Below are 18,874 nucleotides of genomic sequence, written 5' to 3'. Positions count from 1 at the left end.
TGCAAAAATCCTCAACAAGATACTTGTAAATCGAATTCAACAGCATATAAAAAGAATTGTCCACCAAGATCAAGTGGGATTCATTCCTGGGTTATAAGACTGGTTCAGTATTCGCAAATCAATCGATGTGATACATAACATTAACAAAAGAAAAGATAAAAACCTGATCCTGTCGATAATGCAGAAAAAGCATTTGACAATATATAGCATCCCTTCTTAATAAAGACGCTTGAGAAAGTCGGCATAGAAGGAACTTACTAAAACATCATAAAAGCCATCTATGAGAAGCCCTCAGCTACCATCCTCCATGGGGAAAAACTGAGAGCTTTCCCCCTGAGATCAGGAACACGACAGGGATGTCCACTGTCACCACTGTTGTTTAACATAGNATCCTCAACGGGGAAAAACTGAGAGCCTTCCCCCTGAGATCAGGAACACGACAGGGATGTCCACTGTCACCACTGTTGTTTAACATAGTGCTGGAAGTCCTAGCATCAGCCATCAGACAACAAAAGGAAATCAAAGGCATCAGAATTGGCATAGAAGAACTCAAACTTTCACTTTTCACATGACCTGATCCTCTACATAGAAAACCCGACAGACTCCACCAGAAGGCTACTAGAACTGATCTATGAATTCAGCAAAGTTGCAGGATACAAAAATCAATGTACAGAAATCAGTTGCGTTTTTATACACCAACAATGAAGCAACAGAAAGAGAAATCAAGAAACTGATCCTATTCACAATTGCACAAAAAGCTATAAAATACCTAGGAATAAACCTAATTTAAGATATAGGAGATCTGTATGATGAAAACTATAGAAAACTTATGAAGGAAATTGAAGAAGACACAAAGAAATGGAAATACATTCCATGCTCATGGATCAGAGGAATAAATATTGTTAAAATGTCATTACTCCCCAAAGGAATCTACACATTCAATGCAATCCCAATCAAAATTGCACCAGCATTCTCCTCAAAACTAGAACAAACTATCCTAAAATTTACATGGAACCACAAAAGACCCAGAATAGCCAAAGTAATATTGAAGAAGAAAACTAAAATGGGAGCCATCACCATCCCAGACCTAAGCCTCTATTACAATCATCAAGACATTCAGCTTCTACTGTAGTCATCAAAACAGTATGGTACTGGCACAAAAACAGACACATAGACCAATGGAATAGAATAGAGAACTCACAATTGGACCCACAAACGTAGGGCCAACTAATCTTTGACAAACCAGGAAAGAGTACCCAATGGAAAAAAGACAGCCTCTTTAACATATGGTGCTGGGAGAACTGGATAGCAACATGCAGAAGAATGAAATTAGATCATTTTCTCACACCATACACAAAAATAAACTCAGAATGGATAAAGGACCTGAATGTGAGACAAGAAACCATCAAAATCCTAGCGGAGAAAGCAGGAAACAACCTCCTTGACCTGAACCGCAGCAATTCCTTACCTGTCATATCCCCAAAGGCAAGGGAATCAAGAGCAAAAATTAACTACTGGGACCTCATCAAGACAAAAAGCTTCTGCACAGCAAAGAAAACAATCCATAAAACTAACAGGCAACCAACGGAATGCAAAAAGATAGTTGCAAATGACATATCAGATAAAGGGCTAGTATCCAAAATGTAGAAGGAACTCATCAAACTCCACACCCGAAAAACAAATAATCCAGTGAAGAAATGGGCAGAAGACATGAACAGACACTTCTCCAAAGAGGACATCCAGATGGCCAACAGACACATGAAACGATGCTCAGTGTTCCTCTTCATCAGGGAAATACAAATCAAAGTCACACTGAGATACCACCTCACACCAGTCAGAGTGGCTAACAGGAGCAAATCAGAGGACTCTAGATGCTAGTGAGGATGTGGAGAAAGGGGCACCCTCCTGCACTGTTAGTGGGAATGTAAACTGGTACAGCCCCTCTGGAAAACAGTGTGGAGTTTCCTCAAAAAATTAACAACAGAACACCCCTATGACCCGGCAATAGCACTGCTAGGAATTTACCCAAGGGATACAGGAGTGCTGATGCATAGGGGCACAGGTACCACAATGTTCATAGCAGCACTCTCCACAATAGCCAAAACATGGAAAGAACCTAAGTGTCCATCAACGGACGAATGGATCAAGAAGTTGTTGTTTATGTATACAATGATATACTACATGGCAATGGGAAAGAATGCAATCTGGCCATGTGTAGCAACATGGATGGACCTTGAGGGTGTTATGCTGAACGAAATAAGTAAGGCAGAGAAGGACAGATACCATATGTTTGCACTTATAAGTGGATTAGAAGGAACTTAATGTAGGACCATGGGGGAGAAGAAGGGGAAAAATAGTTGGGGAGAGGGAGGGAGGCAAACCATGAGAGACTCTTGAATGTTGAGAACAAACTGAGGGCTGATGGGGGTGGGGAAGAGGGGAAGGGAGGTGATGGGCATGGAGGAGGGCACTTGCAGGGATGAGCACTGGGTGTTATATGGAAACCAACTTGACAATAAACTATTAAAAAAAAGAATTAACATTATCAAAATGGCCATACTATCCAAATAATCTACAGATTCAAAACAATGCCTATTACAACACAAACAGTATTTTTCACTAAACGAGAATACTAAAATTCATATGCAAACACAGAAAACTCTAAATAGTCAAAGCAATCTTGAGAAAGAATGAAACTAGAGCTATCACAAATCCAGAATCAAGATATGCTAGTTATCAACAATATGGTACTGGCACAACAGAAGACACATAGATCTATAGAACATGATAAAGGGGCACCTGGGTGACTCAGTCAGTTAAGCATCTGCCTCTTGATCTCAGCTCAGGCCATGATCAAATGGTTTGTGAATTTGACCCCCACATCAGGCTCTGTGCTGACAGTGTGGAACCTGCTTGGGATTCTTTCTTCTTTCCCTTTCTCTCTGACACGTGCACTAGCTCATTCATTCTTTCTCTAAATAAATAAATATTTAAATAAATAAATAAAATAGAAAATAAAAATAAAAAATAGAACATGATAGAGAGTCCTGATATAAACTCTTATGGTCAATTAATCTATGACAAAGAAGGTAAGTGTGCACCATGGGGAAAAGATATTCTTTTCAATAAATATTGCTGGGAACACTGGACAACCACATGTGAAAGAATGAAACTGGAACACTTTCTTAAACCATATACAAAAGTAAATTCCAAGTGGACTAAAGACTTCAATATCAAACATGAAACCATAAAACTCCTAGAAGAGATTAGAGGCAGTAACTTCTCTGACATTGGCTATAGCAACATTTTTCTAGTTTTCCTAAGGCAAGAGAAACAACAGCAAAAATAAATTACTGAAACTACATTAAAAACTAAAAACCTTTTGCACAGAGAAGGAAACTATCATCAAAATAAAAAGACAACTGTGCTCGCTTCGGCAGCACATATACTAAAATTGGAACGATACAGAGAAGATTAGCATGGCCCCTGCGCAAGGATGACACGCAAATTCGTGAAGCGTTCCATATTTTTACATGGATGGACCTTGAGGGTGTTATTCTGAGTGAAATAAGTCAGGCAGAGAAGGACAAATATCATATGTTTGCACGTATAGGAGGATTAGGAGGAACTTAACAGAGGACCAAGGGGGAGAAGAAGGGGGGAAATGGTGGGGGAACGGGAGAGAGGCAAACCATGAGAGACTCTTGAATGCTGACAAAAACTGAGGACTGATGGATGTAGGGGGGAGGGGGGATGGGCATGGTGGAGGGCACTCGTGCAGATGAGCACTGGGTGTTATGTGGAAACTAATTTGACAATAAACTATTTGTAAAACAAATAAATAAATAAATAAAATAAAAAAACTTTCTGAATGGAAGAAGATATTTGCAAATGATATATCCAATAAGGGGTTAATATCCAAAATCTATAAAGAACTTATATAGATTCAACTCAACATCAAAAAAATAAATAAATCATCAAATTTAAACATGGGCAGAGGATCTGAACATTTTTCAAAAGAAGACAATTGGACAACAGGCGCATCAAAAGGTGCTCAACATTTCTAATCATCAGAAGAATGCATATCAAAAGCACCATGAGGTGTCAATTCACATCTGACTTAATAAAAAAGACAAGAAATAACAAGTGTTGGCAAGGATGTGGAGAAAAAAGAACGCTCATGCACTGTTGGTTATAATGTAAATTGGCAAAGCCACTGTGTAAAACAATATGGAGTTTCCTCAAAAAATTAAAAATAAAAATACCACATGATTTAATAGTTCCACAATTGGGTATTCACCCAGGGAAAACAAAAACACTGATTTGAAAAAACATATGTGCCTTCTATGTTTATTGTACCATTGTTTACAACAGTCAAGGCTACTTAAGAAAACAATCTAAGTGCTCATCAATAAATGAATGGATAAGGAAAATTGGTGTGTACACACACACACGCAGGCACATGCAGTATGGAATATTATACAACCATAAAAAGGATGAGATAGCTTATGCCATTTGATACAACATGGATGGACCTAGAGAGTATAATGCTGAGTGAAATAAGTCAGACCAAGAAAGACAAATACCATATGATTTCACTCATAAACAGAATCTTAAAAAACAAACAATAAACAATAAACAAAGAAAAAGTAGAATCAGACCTATAAAAACAGAGAACCAGTGGTTGCCAGAAAGTAAGGGGGTAGGGGACTTGGCAAATGGATGAAGGTGAGGGGGAGATATAGGCCCCCAGCTATGGAATTAACAACTCAGAGGAATAAAAATCAGAGCATAAGGAATACTGTCAATGATACTGTAGCAGCAATGTAACAGGACAGATTGTAGCTATAAGTGTAGAGAACACAGCATAATGTATAAACTTGTCAAATCATTAAGCTGTACACCTGAAATTAATGTAACATTGTGTCAACTATACTTAAAAATAATTAAAATTTTTGAAAAAAATATAAAAAATAAAAGTAAATTCACTTGTCCTCTAAGTCAATTCTTGTGAAACTAACTTAAGTGAAGCCTAGCTTTTTTCCAATTCATTAGTTGATAGTTTTGTAAAATAAAAATTAATAAATAGAAATTGAAATATAAAAACATATATATAGCCCCTTTTGTATTATTAAATACACATAAAACTTGTTTCCCATAAATGTTTTATTTTTATTTAATAGTGTTTTCTTTCTCAACTTTTTATTTAAATTCCAATTAGTTAACAGTTTAATATTAGTTTCAGGTGTATAATATAGTTATTCAACACTTCTATACAACACCCGGTGCATATCAACAGTGACCTCCTTATTCTCCATCACCAATTTAATCCATTCTCCACCCACCTCCCCTCTGGTAACCATTCCTTTATTCTCTATAGTTAAGAGTCTGTTTCTTGGTTCACCTCCTTTTTTCCCCCATGTTAGTTTGGTTTGTTTCTAAAAATCAATATATGAGTGAAATCATATGCTATTTGCCTTTCTCTGACTGATGTATTTTCCCTTCCATTATACTCTCTAGCTCCATTCACATAATTACAAATGGAAAGATTTCATTCTTATGTACAGTTGAACAATAGTCCTTGTATATATACCACATCTTCTTTATCCATTCATTAGTCAAAGGACATTTGGGTTCTTTCCATAATTAGTCTATTGTTAATAATGTACGTGTGTGTGTGTGTGTGTGTGTGTGTGTGTCTTTAAATGCTTACTCTTGATTTCTGTATTTGCCATGGACTGGTAACAATTTGAGGATGACATTGGTGCACTGACCACACTTTGGGTAGTGTTATTCTATGTCATACCTCAAACCCTCTCTTCAATGAGCTTTCTAAGATATCTCTCACACTGAGTTTTAACCTATATAGGTTTCTCCCTTACTCTGAATTTCTTTCACATCTGTAAATATAGGATAATGCAGTCATGCACCTTGGAGTTGTCTTTATTAACTTTGGTAGACCAGGTGGGTTTTTTTTTTTACAAATAAGAAAAAATCATATAATTGTTAAAATGTCATTTATTTCACAAATATTTAATGAGAAGCAGTAAATACAATGTATTTTTTCACTTTGATTAAGGCTAAGTTGATTGATATTTGTTCTCAACTTTCAGAGACTTTACAATCTGGGAGGAGAGAAAAGGTAAGTACACAATAAGTATAACATAAAGCAGCTAGTGACAAATGTCTTAGGAAAGATACAAAGATGTTTAAATAAAAATTCAGAGATGGAGAAGTTGCTTTGGTTAGGGGAATAAGGAAAAGCATTATGGAAAAATGTCATTTGAAATAGACCTTGAAGGATAGATGGGATTTTTGCAGGTATATATGGAAGTAATGAGGATTCTAAACTGACAGAGGGACCACAAAGAAATGAATATGGGAAATTCAAAGCTATGCAGAGAATGAAATTTCTGTCCAATCTATCTACAAAAGGGAGTAAGGAAAGGTAAGACAAGAAAAGTAATTTGATACCTATTTATGGAGAACTTGAGAATTTCTGAATAATAAAATCATTAATGGTTTTTTATCAGGCAAGTAATAAGATTAAGGCTATGTTTTAGGAGCTATTCATTCCCACCTGGGGGTTTTAGTTATACATAAATTTCATATGCCTTAAGGTAAAAATGGGACACTAATCAATGAAATCAAATACCCGTGTCATATTAATTGGGAAGCCATGTGTTCCTCTGTAGTATTTAAGTTAGTTAACTTAAAACTTGACACTTCTTGCTGTTTTCTCTCCTACCTAAAGAATTCTGCCAAGCTGTCCTTTTAAAAGCTACTTCTAACTTCTACAAATTTTATTGTCAATGTCCTACAGTGTTCTGTACCTCAACATTTTCCTCATTACACTCTCTGTACTTCACTTCTGTATGTTCCAACATATGCACAGACAGTAGAAGTGTTCCTGAACCTCATACCAAGGCTTTTGGTAGGGGTGCCTGGGTAATTCACTTGGTTAACCATCAACTTCGCCTCAGGTCATGACTCATGGTTCATGGGTTCGAGCCTCACGTCGGGCTCCAACTCTCTCTGTCCCTCCCCTGCTTGTGCTTGCTCACTCTCTCTCAAAAATAAATAAACTTAAAAAAAACTTTTGTTGACACATTTTGCTTTACTATTCCTCAAATTGTATCTTCTGGAAACTTTTTGGAATCCATATTCCAAACAGGCAAACTATTTAAATAATAGTGCCTCAGAGAAGTTGTCGCTCTTTACTGATTCCTCAGAGAACATGCAATCATTAACTTTTTAAGTATCCATCAGCTTAGAGAAGAACTTTCCTAATGCCATAGAGGCCAAGTCTCAGGAGAACATGTGATTTTAAAAAAAGTGCATTCTTAATTTTTGTGAAGCAATAAAACTCTTTATCCAGTTGGACAGAGAAGTATACAGTTCATTAAACAGGTCCCCTAAATATTTGGTAGATGTCAAAACGATGGTATCTTTACCTTTTGAGCAGTGCAGAAAGTCATGACACCTCTGTGTCAATCCTCTTTCATTCCAGAATTTCTTAATGTTAATATTAATATTCTTGTTTTGGAACATTTAAAAAACAGGTACATACTACTAAAAACACAAAGCCAGCTTCCAGCAAATCATTATAAAGACTTCTCGGAACACAATAGGTTAGAAGATTTTTTTTTTGAAAATTTTGTGTTTGTGACCCAAATGTAAGCCCTTGCAACTTTCAGAACTCATACTCCTTCATATTCATACACACACACACACACACACACACACACATATTCAGGGAACTCAGATCCCTGACACCTTTTCCATGAGAATATAGGATGAACTTAAAACAAAAGTATTTGTCCTCTCTCTTTTCGTGCAAATTTTTAATTTAAACAAGCATATAAGAAAAATCAATCCCAAATTTTATGAAAAAAAATGATTTCAAAAAAAAGTCCCATACCTAGCTGTTATTTTGCAAACTGTATTTACAGGTGAAAGATTAAGTGAAAACTTAAAGCCACTGCTTCCTACAGAAGACACTAAAGCATTGCAATATTAAAAGCCAGTGCTGGTAAGTATCATTATAGTATTACATTTTTATGAAGCTTAAGTTAACAGTAACAACAACCAAAATACAGGAATATTGGCTTTAAATTTACTGCCAACTTGCTATACAATATGTCCATTTCTTTTTCATATTTAAATGATATGTTAAGTAATATATTTAACTGAGATGTATATACCAAAATTAAAACGTTCTTTACTGAGTCTCTTGCACTATAAGATGGCTTAGGATAAGAAGCCAATATGTTTATTAAGTGTTAACTCTGTGATATATGCTATCCAGGAACTATCATAGATCATCCCCACCCCAAAATAACAAACTTTACAAAATGGGTTTAACTTTGTCTAGTTCTATCATGGTGGCATAATGAGAGGGAGACTCAGAAGCAGGCAAAAGTTTGTTTCTGTGCAGCCAGCTGCCTACAGTGCCCAAAATTCAGAGTATAAAGCCAAGAACAAGTAGACTACATTCTCGTCCTAATAACTAATGACCCCCATGTTCATTGTCTTCTCTTTATTCTGAAAAAGGAACACATTTGAAACCAGTCCTAACTGATAACAATATGTTTCTTGATCTTGCAGGTTAGTGACTCAATGAATGCCTCTGAGCCATATTCCAGCTTTGCTTCTGTAAGAGAATTTATACTCCTAGGTTTTTCCTGTGAGTGGAAAATTCAGATCCTCCTATTTTCACTCTTCACTACAACGTATGCTTTGACAGTAACAGGGAACGGGGCCATTGTTTGTGCTCTATGGTGTGAATGGCGACTCCACATCCCCATGTACAGATTCCTGGGGAATTTCTCCTTTCTGGAGATCTGGTATGTCTCTTCTACAGTCCCCAAGATGTTGGTCAACTTCCTCTCAGATAAAAAGACCATCTCCTTTGCAGGATGTTTCCTCCAATTTTATTTCTTTTTCTCCTTGGGAACATCTGAATGTTTCCTCTTGGCCGTCATGGCCTTTGATCGGTACCTTGCTATCTGCCATCCCTTGCACTACACTAATATCATGACTGGGCATTTCTGTACCAAACTGGTCATTATCTGCTGGGTTTGTGGATTTCTGTGGTTCCTACTCCCCATTGTATTCATCTCTCAGATGCCCTTCTGTGGTCCAAATATTATTGACCATGTTGTTTGTGACCCAGGGCCACTGTTTGCATTGGCATGTGCCTCTGCCCCAACAACCCAACAGCTCTGCTACACTCTAAGTTCATTAGTTATCTTTGGTAACTTCCTCTTCATCCTTGGATCCTATACTCTTGTTTTATTAGCCGTGCTGCGTATGCCTTCTGCCACTGGGAGACACAAGGCCTTTTCTACCTGCGGGTCTCATTTGGCAGTGGTATCACTCTTCTATGGCTCCTTGATGGTCATGTATGTGAGCCCTGGACTCGGGCATTCTGCTGGTGTAAAGAAAGTTGCAACTTTATTCTACGCTATGGTAACCCCATTCTTCAACCCCCTCATCTATAGCCTCCGGAATAAGGAGATAAAGGCAGCCCTGAGTAAAGTTCTAGGGCATCTCAACATAATCCAATATATACTGGATGTTCCCTCCATTATCAGGTCAGTATAGTCTCACAAAAAGCAATCAGGATTATACAGTTATTCAAATCTTCAAATATAAGTCTAGCGATATTAACTATATCAGCTAATGAAATTAAACATCTATGAGGCCACTTATAATCATAAAGTGGCCAGATTATATATAAATAAATGGAAGTACTAGGTTCCTCTTTGCCATTTAGAGGGTATATTAACTAAGGAATGTATACATCTGGGTGTTTTCTGAATTGTTCATATGAAAATATCTGTGTTCTATTGGATAATTTAGATTAACAGCTCTGGAATCAATAAAATTATGTCATTTTGTTTGTTTATCTGATTATAAATAAAAGAAGGAAATGTTCTTTTGCTTGTGGTTTATTTCATATTTGTCTGTATTATTTTGGTGATGTGGTTTGCTTGTTTTCCTTACACATTACTCCGTTCTAAGCTCCTTAAAGAGCAGACTCTAATTCTAACATCATCAATCAAAATATTCAGAAAAACATTATTCTGATTGCCAATACTTTTACGTAGACAAAGTGTCAGCAAAAGCTTAATAGGAAAATTGGTAAAGAAGAAAAATATCCAGAATTCAATCCCCATAACATATTTCCATTTATACATATGCTTTACTTAATATAACATCAAACTTGTTCCTATACTATAGCAAGTTTTTATAATTATTGTTTTTTAGGAAACATACATTCCATTCAACTAATATGGATTCCATAAAACGAATATGGTTGTAGGAAACATAATTTCAATTCAACTAATACGGTATCGATTATAATTTTTTTATGTGGTGAGATGGATGTTTTCCTAGAAGGAGGATTGTCCAAGCAGCTTGAAACTGACTTGTGCAAGAAAGAGAATTTCCAGGGGTATTAGGAGAAAAATGAATGCCACCATTATATGATAATGACCAGTTCATTATTATCCAGGGATTCAGACCTTCCTTCCATCTACCACCAATCCTTCCATTATACATGACAGTATTTCCATTATTTTATTGTAAAAATTTATATCTCAACCAAAACTTTATAAAGATTTGCCCTGATGATGTTTTGCAAACTGAATTGGACTCAACTAATCCAAAAACTGCCCCCAGAAAATCCAGGATGTAAGACAATTATATGCATGTATCAATTTTCCCTCTGGGAGATTTATCTTAGAACAATTTCCTGGTAAAGAAATGGACTAAGTTCAAAAGATTTGTGCATTTTTGATTTGTGATTTTTGAAACAGACATTCCAGGTAGGACAATTATTTGTCCCTTTGATATAAGAAATTGTTGAGCTCCTTAGTCAATTTTACTTATCATAACCCTGCCATGTATCTCTCACTTAACCAGCCCTTTGAAGATGTTTTCTACTCTGTACCCCTTCCCAGGGTACATGACTTTTAAGTTTCCTTGGATCAGATAAGCAAAGAGCTGAAGAGTAGGTAGTCAAGGCAGAAAATATTTCCACCATAAGGTCACAAGTCTCCACTTTGGGTTTACTAAGTTAATACGTTTACGCAGCCAATAAGCTTTTCAATGATCCGTTCTTACAATTCCAAATATGATTGGTTCACAACCCTTTCCATAATATTAAATTATTTGATACACCACTACAATTTTATACAATATTTTTTCAAAGCCAAACTGTATCCCATAAAGAGGGAGAAAGAAACAGTTCTAGGGAAAGCAGTAAGAAGATAGTGTTCTTTCTTTTCTGAGCATTTAAACTTAAAAAAAAAAAGCAAGATCATAGTTAAAAACCTATTGTTAGTTTTCTTGGGAAAAATGAAAAAATGTTTCTAGGTTTTACTTTCAAATATAGTCATGATATTTACTAACTGCCTTTAACTAACAGCTTGTTAAGCTGACTGAACAATGAATCTCTCTCAACTGCAACTAACTTCCTCACAAAGTAAAAGCTATTTATAAAAGCAAACATTATGTGTGTTCAAGATTTTAGGAAAAGTAAGAGCATGGACACATGAGGAAACAATATCATAGGAAAAGAGAATGTGAATTTATTAGTTTAACAAGTTTAGATGTGCAAATTCACCACCACAGGGTTTGCTCTTATTGAAAGGCTTTTCCTTATTTTCAAGAATAATAATTAACATTTTGAGCCACTTGTTTTGGGCCTGGCACTTATGCCAAGTCCTTTACAAGTAAGTCTTTATTTTCTACTCATAACAACCCAAAGAGATCAGGTCAGTATTATAGTACCTGTGATTTTCCAATAATGAAACAGGCACAAGGAGGAACTTAACGTAGTCAGAGATAATATTTGGACCCCAGGTGGGCTAAATACAAGGCCCACACTTTCCTTCTACTATAGAGAAGGGCCAAGCACTCTGAAAATAAATAGATTGGTTACAAATCTAAGTACTGTCACTAACTGTGTGAGCTTACCCAGGTTATCCTTTCTTTCTTGATTTTTTAAACCCATAAATTAGAGCTAATGATAGATAATACTTCCCTCACAGAAAGGCTATCATGAATAAAGGAGATTAATTAGAATAGAATCTTATACATAGTATATATGCAATTGATTTCAGTTAATATTAATACTTTTCACTTAGAAAGTTCTTTATCATTTACAAAATACTTTGACATACTCTCTCAATTCAAGCTCACAAACTCTGTGACAGAAGAGCAGACATTCTCATAGTCATTTCATAAATGAGACTCAGTGAAAGCAAGTATATTGTCTAAGGTCACACAAGTGAAGGAAGCAGTTGTCTTGACTTCCATATCAGTAAGAATTGTGCTGTGCCCTACTTTCCCTCCTGGAAACTGGCTGTGCCCCACGTAGCTACCTTCAGAACTGCATGGCAATGCAGGTCAAAAAGCTGAATTTATCTAGGAAATGAATACTGTAGAAAAGATATGCATTTAGAAAATATGCTTATCTTATAGGAATTTCCTTTCAATTGTTTTAAGACAATAAGTACACACATAGATGAAGACTTACATAATAAATATACAATATGTAAAGAATTATGTTACTGAATGGAAAAGGCAGATCATGAAACACTATTATTAAGGAAGCATACTTAAATATAGTGATGGTATTATGGGTAGTTTAGATGTTTTTTCCTCCTTTATGTTACTATTTCCTAATTTTTCCATGATAAGCATGTATACTTCATCTAATTTACAAAGGATGTACAGTTTTTTTAAAAAAAATCAATGTTTATAAAGAGATATATAACTTAGAGCAATGTCTTTAGATACTTTTAACCTAAGATTTCTATGTTATGCATTAAGAAAGGATAATGCTACTGTCTTTGGTAAGCCTTATAACATGTGCCTTTCCAGAGCTACTCAAAGATTTCCATGTGGCGTCACTTTGTGGAGAGAAGTAAATTTGGCTTTGGCTTCCTCATGCTTCTATTTCACTCAAAATCAGCTCTTTCTCTAAAGCATAAAGAGGTTTTGGCAGCAAACCCTGGCTTTGTAGTTTTTGTTCTAGATGCTCAGAACAGAAAGAAAAGAGAGGAAATAGACATATCATGCAATCAAGTGCATCTTCAAAAAGAGGAAAATTTTCCCCGGAGTTCCCATCTACATTTCTATTTCTCACCTAAGCCACTGCTTATTCTGGCATAAGAACCACTTTTCATTAAAAGAGGCCTTAAATTACTATGCTTTCAACACCTGCCTTTTATGCACTTCTGTTTTTTTTAAACAACCTGTTTCAAATGTCCATCTCTTTTAAAGAATATATGCCATTTCTTTCTCTATCAAAATATATACTTTAAATCATCTTAAAAATATAACCATTTTTAAATGATCATTCAACTGTCTCAAAAGAAGCAGATAATCAAGAATGAAAGAATTAGAATACTGTCAATAATACTGTAATAACCTATATGGTGACAGATGGTAACTATACTTATTACAGTGAGCACTGCATAATGTATATTATTTTTGAATCACTATGTTGTATACCTAAAATGAATATAATATTGTAAGTCAACTATATTTCCATTTTTAAAAATTGGAAGAGATAATTACTTTTTATTAAGTAATTTAATCATTCCAGATTTTTACCCACTTGAGTAAAACAAAACAAAAGGGAAACTCAAGATCTATCCAGGAACCCAGAATGGATGAATATATTAGACTTAGATTCTGTGTATAACAGAAACCCAAGTAACAGCAACTTAAACAAGGTAAATATTTGGGGCTTTTTCCTCATGTATCCACCTCTAGAGGTAGACAGTCCATGGCAGTTCAGAGGTAGGCAGTTCCAAGAGATAGGCAGGGACTCAAGCTCTCCTGGATTTTTGATAAATCCTTCTTAGTATCTTCATCCTCAAAATCACCTATTATCTTTTTTATCACCTTCTTTATTTTTTTTTATTTTTTAAAATAGTTTATTGTCAAGTTGGTTTCCATATAACACCCAGTGCTCATCCCCACAAGCGCCTTCCTCCATGCCCATCACTCTCTTCCCCTCCCCTCCATCTGCCCTCAGTTTGTTCTTGGCATTCAAGAGTCTCTTGTGGTTTGCCTCCCTCCCTCTCCCCCACTATTTTTCCCCTTCTTCTCCCCCATGGTCCTCCGTTATATTCCTCCTAATCCTCCTGTACATGCAAACATATGGTATCTGTCCTTCTCTGACTGACTTATTTCGCTCAGCGTAACAAAATCACCTATTGCCTTAAGATAGCAGCTAAAGGTTCAGGCTTCAAGAAGGAGGCCAATCTATATTCCACTTTTAGCTCTGAACAGAAGTATGCCACTCAAGGACCTCTTTATAAAGAAGGCTACACCATTTGATTTTTCAGGCTGGGCACATTGCTACCAGAATAGAAGTGAGACTGTATTAGGCAGAAAGATAAGAAAAATGGATAGTAAGTATGCAGCTAACGCACCTCTGCCATGCATGTATTGAGCATTAAATAAGAGAATAAATTCAGTAATGGAAATTTAGAAATAGACCCTTTTCTCAATGGTACCACTTTAGGAGATTGATATTCAAACAAATATTTATATCCAAATAGATAGCAAGAGAGATGGATTCAAGAGAAAAGTCTTGAAAGACAAAAATGTTAATAAGAACAGGGAAAAAATTATAAGGTACTACACTGCCTAAGAATTTAATCAAAACTCATGAATGTGTATGAAAAAATTAAATATAAATTTGTTTCCCAAACTTCAGCAAACTTCTTCTTGAGAAGATAGACGAAAAAATATTTTAATATCTCCGTAATCAAATTTATATAATTGTTACTCCAAAAACAGACAAAAAATATCAAAGAGAGTTTCAATCATGTTAAGTATGATAGGACTCAGAGTATGGGCAACCTTTCTATCTTTGGTATCCTAAGTGACCCAAACTTAGTCAGGCTCTGATTTCATAACTTCCTCAGTGTAGAGGGCAATTTCCCTCTGATAATATTACGGGCTCTTCTTCAATCTTCCTGCTACAAAGGAGCTTAATATTAAGACTACTGGGAAGATGAAGAGGAAAGAGATAGAAACGGAAGACATAGTAGGTTGCGCTTATCACAATGAAGAAAATTCTCCTGGAAAATTAAAAAGGGTCTTCTTTCAAATGTCAGAAGGATATAATGCAAATGTAGTGAGAACTGAAATCCCCAAACCAGATTAGAAAAGAGGAAATCATGAAGTAGAAAAGTTGGTAAGAGGAAAAAAGGGGGTGGGGGGGCAGGAAACCATGCAGATTTGGGAGAAGTTAAGAAGTTAACAAAGCACTCCTCTCTTTGCCCTGACTCTTCCCACCTTTAATTTAACAGAGGTGTCATACCTATGTGTGAGAGGGCAGAGGCCATTATGGAAGAAAGAGTCACAGAAGAAAGGCTTTTATATCTTTGTTGCAGGAGATGAGAAAGAACCTTTCCTGAAAAATTTCAACTCTGTATCCACAGAGCTTCATTTCCTCTGCTTAAAGGTAAACTAACTGCTACCCTACTACCACTTAAGTTATGTGGACATGGAAGAAGAACAAGTGGTGGAAAGTGATAAGGAAGAAAGCAAAAATGGAGAATCTCCTATATAGAGGTCCTGGCTCTCTCCTATCTTTTAGGCCTCAAGTGAGACAGGAGCGAGGCAGAGATTAAGGGAAACATTTGGGTTAAAGCGCACCACAATTTAACTGGCCAAATGAGGAACAGTCATTTGTGGACAACCTGAGTGATGACTCAGATAATGCCATCAAAATTCATTTCCTAAGGACACAGAATACTCACTCCACAGTCTAGAATTATTCTATAGTCCTACGATCTCTACCCCAGTGACATTGTGTCTCTTTGGCCTGAGATCTATTCCAAGCTTTGAAATCTCCTGGATACTAGAATAGAGAGGGAAGACCAAGAATAACAGGACAACCTGTCATGGGATGTCAGAACTGACAGTGAGGGAATGTAGTATGAGCTTAAGAACAGCTTTTCTTGGGGCACCTGGGTACCTCAGTTGGTTAAATGGCAATTTTGGCTCAGGTCATGATCTCACAGGTTCATGGGTTCGAGCCCCACATCAGATTCTGTGCTGACAGCTCACAGCCTGGAGATGCTTTGGATTCTGTGTCTCCCTCTCTCTCTACCCCTCCCCTGCTCATTCTCTCTCTCTCTCTCTCAAAANAAGGTAAACTAACTGCTACCCTACTACCACTTAAGTTATGTGGACACGGAAGAACAAGTGGTGGAAAGTGATAAGGAAGAAAGCAAAAATGGAGAATCTCCTATATAGAGGTCCTGGCTCTCTCCTATCTTTTAGGCCTCAAGTGAGACAGGAGCGAGGCAGAGATTAAGGGAAACATTTGGGTTAAAGCGCACCACAATTTAACTGGCCAAATGAGGAACAGTCATTTGTGGACAACCTGAGTGATGACTCAGATAATGCCATCAAAATTCATTTCCTAAGGACACAGAATACTCACTCCACAGTCTAGAATTATTCTATAGTCCTACGATCTCTACCCCAGTGACATTGTGTCTCTTTGGCCTGAGATCTATTCCAAGCTTTGAAATCTCCTGGATACTAGAATAGAGAGGGAAGACCAAGAATAACAGGACAACCTGTCATGGGATGTCAGAACTGACAGTGAGGGAATGTAGTATGAGCTTAAGAACAGCTTTCCTTGGGGCACCTGGGTACCTCAGTTGGTTAAATGGCAATTTTGGCTCAGGTCATGATCTCACAGGTTCATGGGTTCGAGCCCCACATCAGATTCTGTGCTGACAGCTCACAGCCTGGAGATGCTTTGGATTCTGTGTCTCCCTCTCTCTCTACCCCTCCCCTGCTCATTCTCTCTCTCTCTCTCTCAAAAATGAATAAACATTTTTTTTTTAATTTTTTAAAGGAATAGCATACAGCACATAAGAAAGAAAGAAACAGCTCTTCTAAAATGCATGAGCGCTGCAGAGGAGCCCAAGGAAGAAGTCAACAGCAGTTGTAATGACTGAGCAGAGCCCAGTGACAGGATGCTTCCCACACTATGTACTCCAATACATATCTGAAGGAATCTCCATCTAAAGGTGAAGATTTTTCTTTCTTCAGTTGGTATTGATAGTAGGAGACTGACACTTTCCATACCAGTCCAACAGTTTGCTGGCTAAATTTTCGAAAATGCTGGTCCCAGGAAATATTCAACACATTCTCTGTACTGGAAACCTTTGTACCAAAGAGAGTTAAGACTATCTAAAGACTCTGGCCAGTGATGTCCATATTGTGACAGGAGACTTCAATGAGAATCTGAATTATCCAGAACAGAAAGTTATGACTGTTGGCAGTTCAAAATTGATTTGATCCATGGGCATCATGTTATCCCGTGGGAAATATGGCCACCTTAACCCTGCTGCAGAGGGAGTTTGATGTGGATATTCATATCTCAGGACACACACACAAATTTGAAGCATTTGAGCATGAAAATAAATTTTATAATAACCCAGGTTCTGCTATTGGAGCATATAATGCCTTGGAAACAAACATTATTCCTTCATTTGTGTTGATGGTTATCCAGGCTTCTACAGTTGTCACTTATGTGTATCAGCTAAGTTAAACAATACAAAAGAAAACTGAATTGAATATAAAGAAATCTTTTTGTGTATGTGTGTTTATTTATTTTTGAGAGAGACATAGCGCAAGCAGGAGAGGGGCGGAGAGAGAGAGAGGGAGACACAGAATCTGAAGAAAGCTCCAGGCTCTGAGCTATCAGCACAGAGCCTGACACAAACCACAAGATCATGACCTGAACTGAAGTTGGACACTTAACCAACTGAGCCACGCAGCTCTCCAGAATACAAAGATATCTTAAAGCCAGTACTATCTTGCTGTTTTTTCCTTCATTCCCCTGTTCAAATCAAATAAACATTTACGAGCCCAAAAAAATTATATCACTTTTATAATATTTTACAGGGAAATATAATATCATTTTCTGTTAGTACCATCTTTAAAGCTTCTGTACACTATAAGAATATATTCCACTTTTGTGTATGATTTCTATGAAGAAAATGTCTACTACACAGTAAATGGTGATGTGTTAAGAAAAATTTACCCTTGTGAGTATTTTTAAAGTTGGTATTTGGAACTTTACCATAAAAGCAGCACATGAGTAAAAAGAATCTAGACTTTCTTGTTCACATTTTTCTCCTTAGTAATAAAACACCTACCTTTCATTTATTAAAATAAATAAATAAATAATAAAATGCAAAGAAATAGCCATAGAAACAGACTGACTCACCATCAAGTATGTTGAGTGACATTCACAATGAGGTTGATAGTTTTGCAAGGTCAAGTCATCTAGACAATAAATCCCCTGGCCTTTCTCAGGCCTCTTCTGAACTTTACACTCAACTCTGAAGCACACAGAACTCTGGTGCTGAAGGAAAGGGAGCTTCAGTCCTTCCAGAGCCAGCTTTATGTGATCACTCAGGCATGTCATCCACATGGCAAACTCAAATGGAAGACAGAAAAAGCCCTTAAGGGGCTTTTCATACTAAATCCTCCTTTGCCCAAAGGCAAAGGTCATTGCCTTCACTGTCACTGCATTCACTGTCATTTGGTGACATCTCTCTCTGCCAAAACACCAGACTGGTCTCCTGCCTCTTTCTATCTTCTCTGAGACTAAAAGGGGGACATATGGTAACTGCCCATTTTTTTTTTAACAGGAGGAAAAGTGAAAATTTACCAATATATGGAAATTAAACAATATACTTCTGAACAATCAAGGGATCAAAGAATTAGATCCCACCCCAGTGGGATACCTGGCTGGCTCAGTTGGAAGAACATGCAACTCTTTTTTTTTTTTTTTTTTTTACTTTCTTTATTT

At 36.6% G+C, this 18,874-nt stretch overlaps 1 protein-coding gene, 1 non-coding gene and 1 pseudogene across 2 annotated transcripts; all 3 read left to right on the top strand.

Annotated features, from left to right (window-relative positions):
- The first annotated feature begins 3,424 nt into the window (after nucleotides 1-3,424).
- Nucleotides 3,425-3,531, top strand: LOC144243911 (U6 spliceosomal RNA). The gene has a single exon (XR_013338798.1). It is a non-coding gene; the product is annotated as a U6 spliceosomal RNA (small nuclear RNA).
- Nucleotides 3,532-8,592: 5,061 nt separating this feature from the next.
- LOC144243869 (olfactory receptor 11H12-like) lies at nucleotides 8,593-9,606 on the top strand. Its single transcript, XM_077779007.1, has one exon. The coding sequence runs from the start codon at nucleotides 8,620-8,622 to the stop codon at nucleotides 9,604-9,606; it is 987 nt and encodes a 328-aa protein (XP_077635133.1). The 5' UTR covers nucleotides 8,593-8,619.
- A 5,437-nt stretch (nucleotides 9,607-15,043) lies between these two features.
- On the top strand, nucleotides 15,044-17,605 carry LOC144243868 (vacuolar protein sorting-associated protein 29-like; annotated as a pseudogene).
- The last annotated feature ends 1,269 nt before the right edge of the window (nucleotides 17,606-18,874 follow it).

The sequence above is a fragment of the Crocuta crocuta genome, unplaced genomic scaffold (assembly GCF_008692635.1).
Source record: "Crocuta crocuta isolate KB4526 unplaced genomic scaffold, BGI_CrCroc_1.0 scaffold480, whole genome shotgun sequence".
NCBI lineage: Eukaryota > Metazoa > Chordata > Mammalia > Carnivora > Hyaenidae > Crocuta > Crocuta crocuta.
This window is presented reverse-complemented; position numbering and strand designations above follow the sequence as displayed.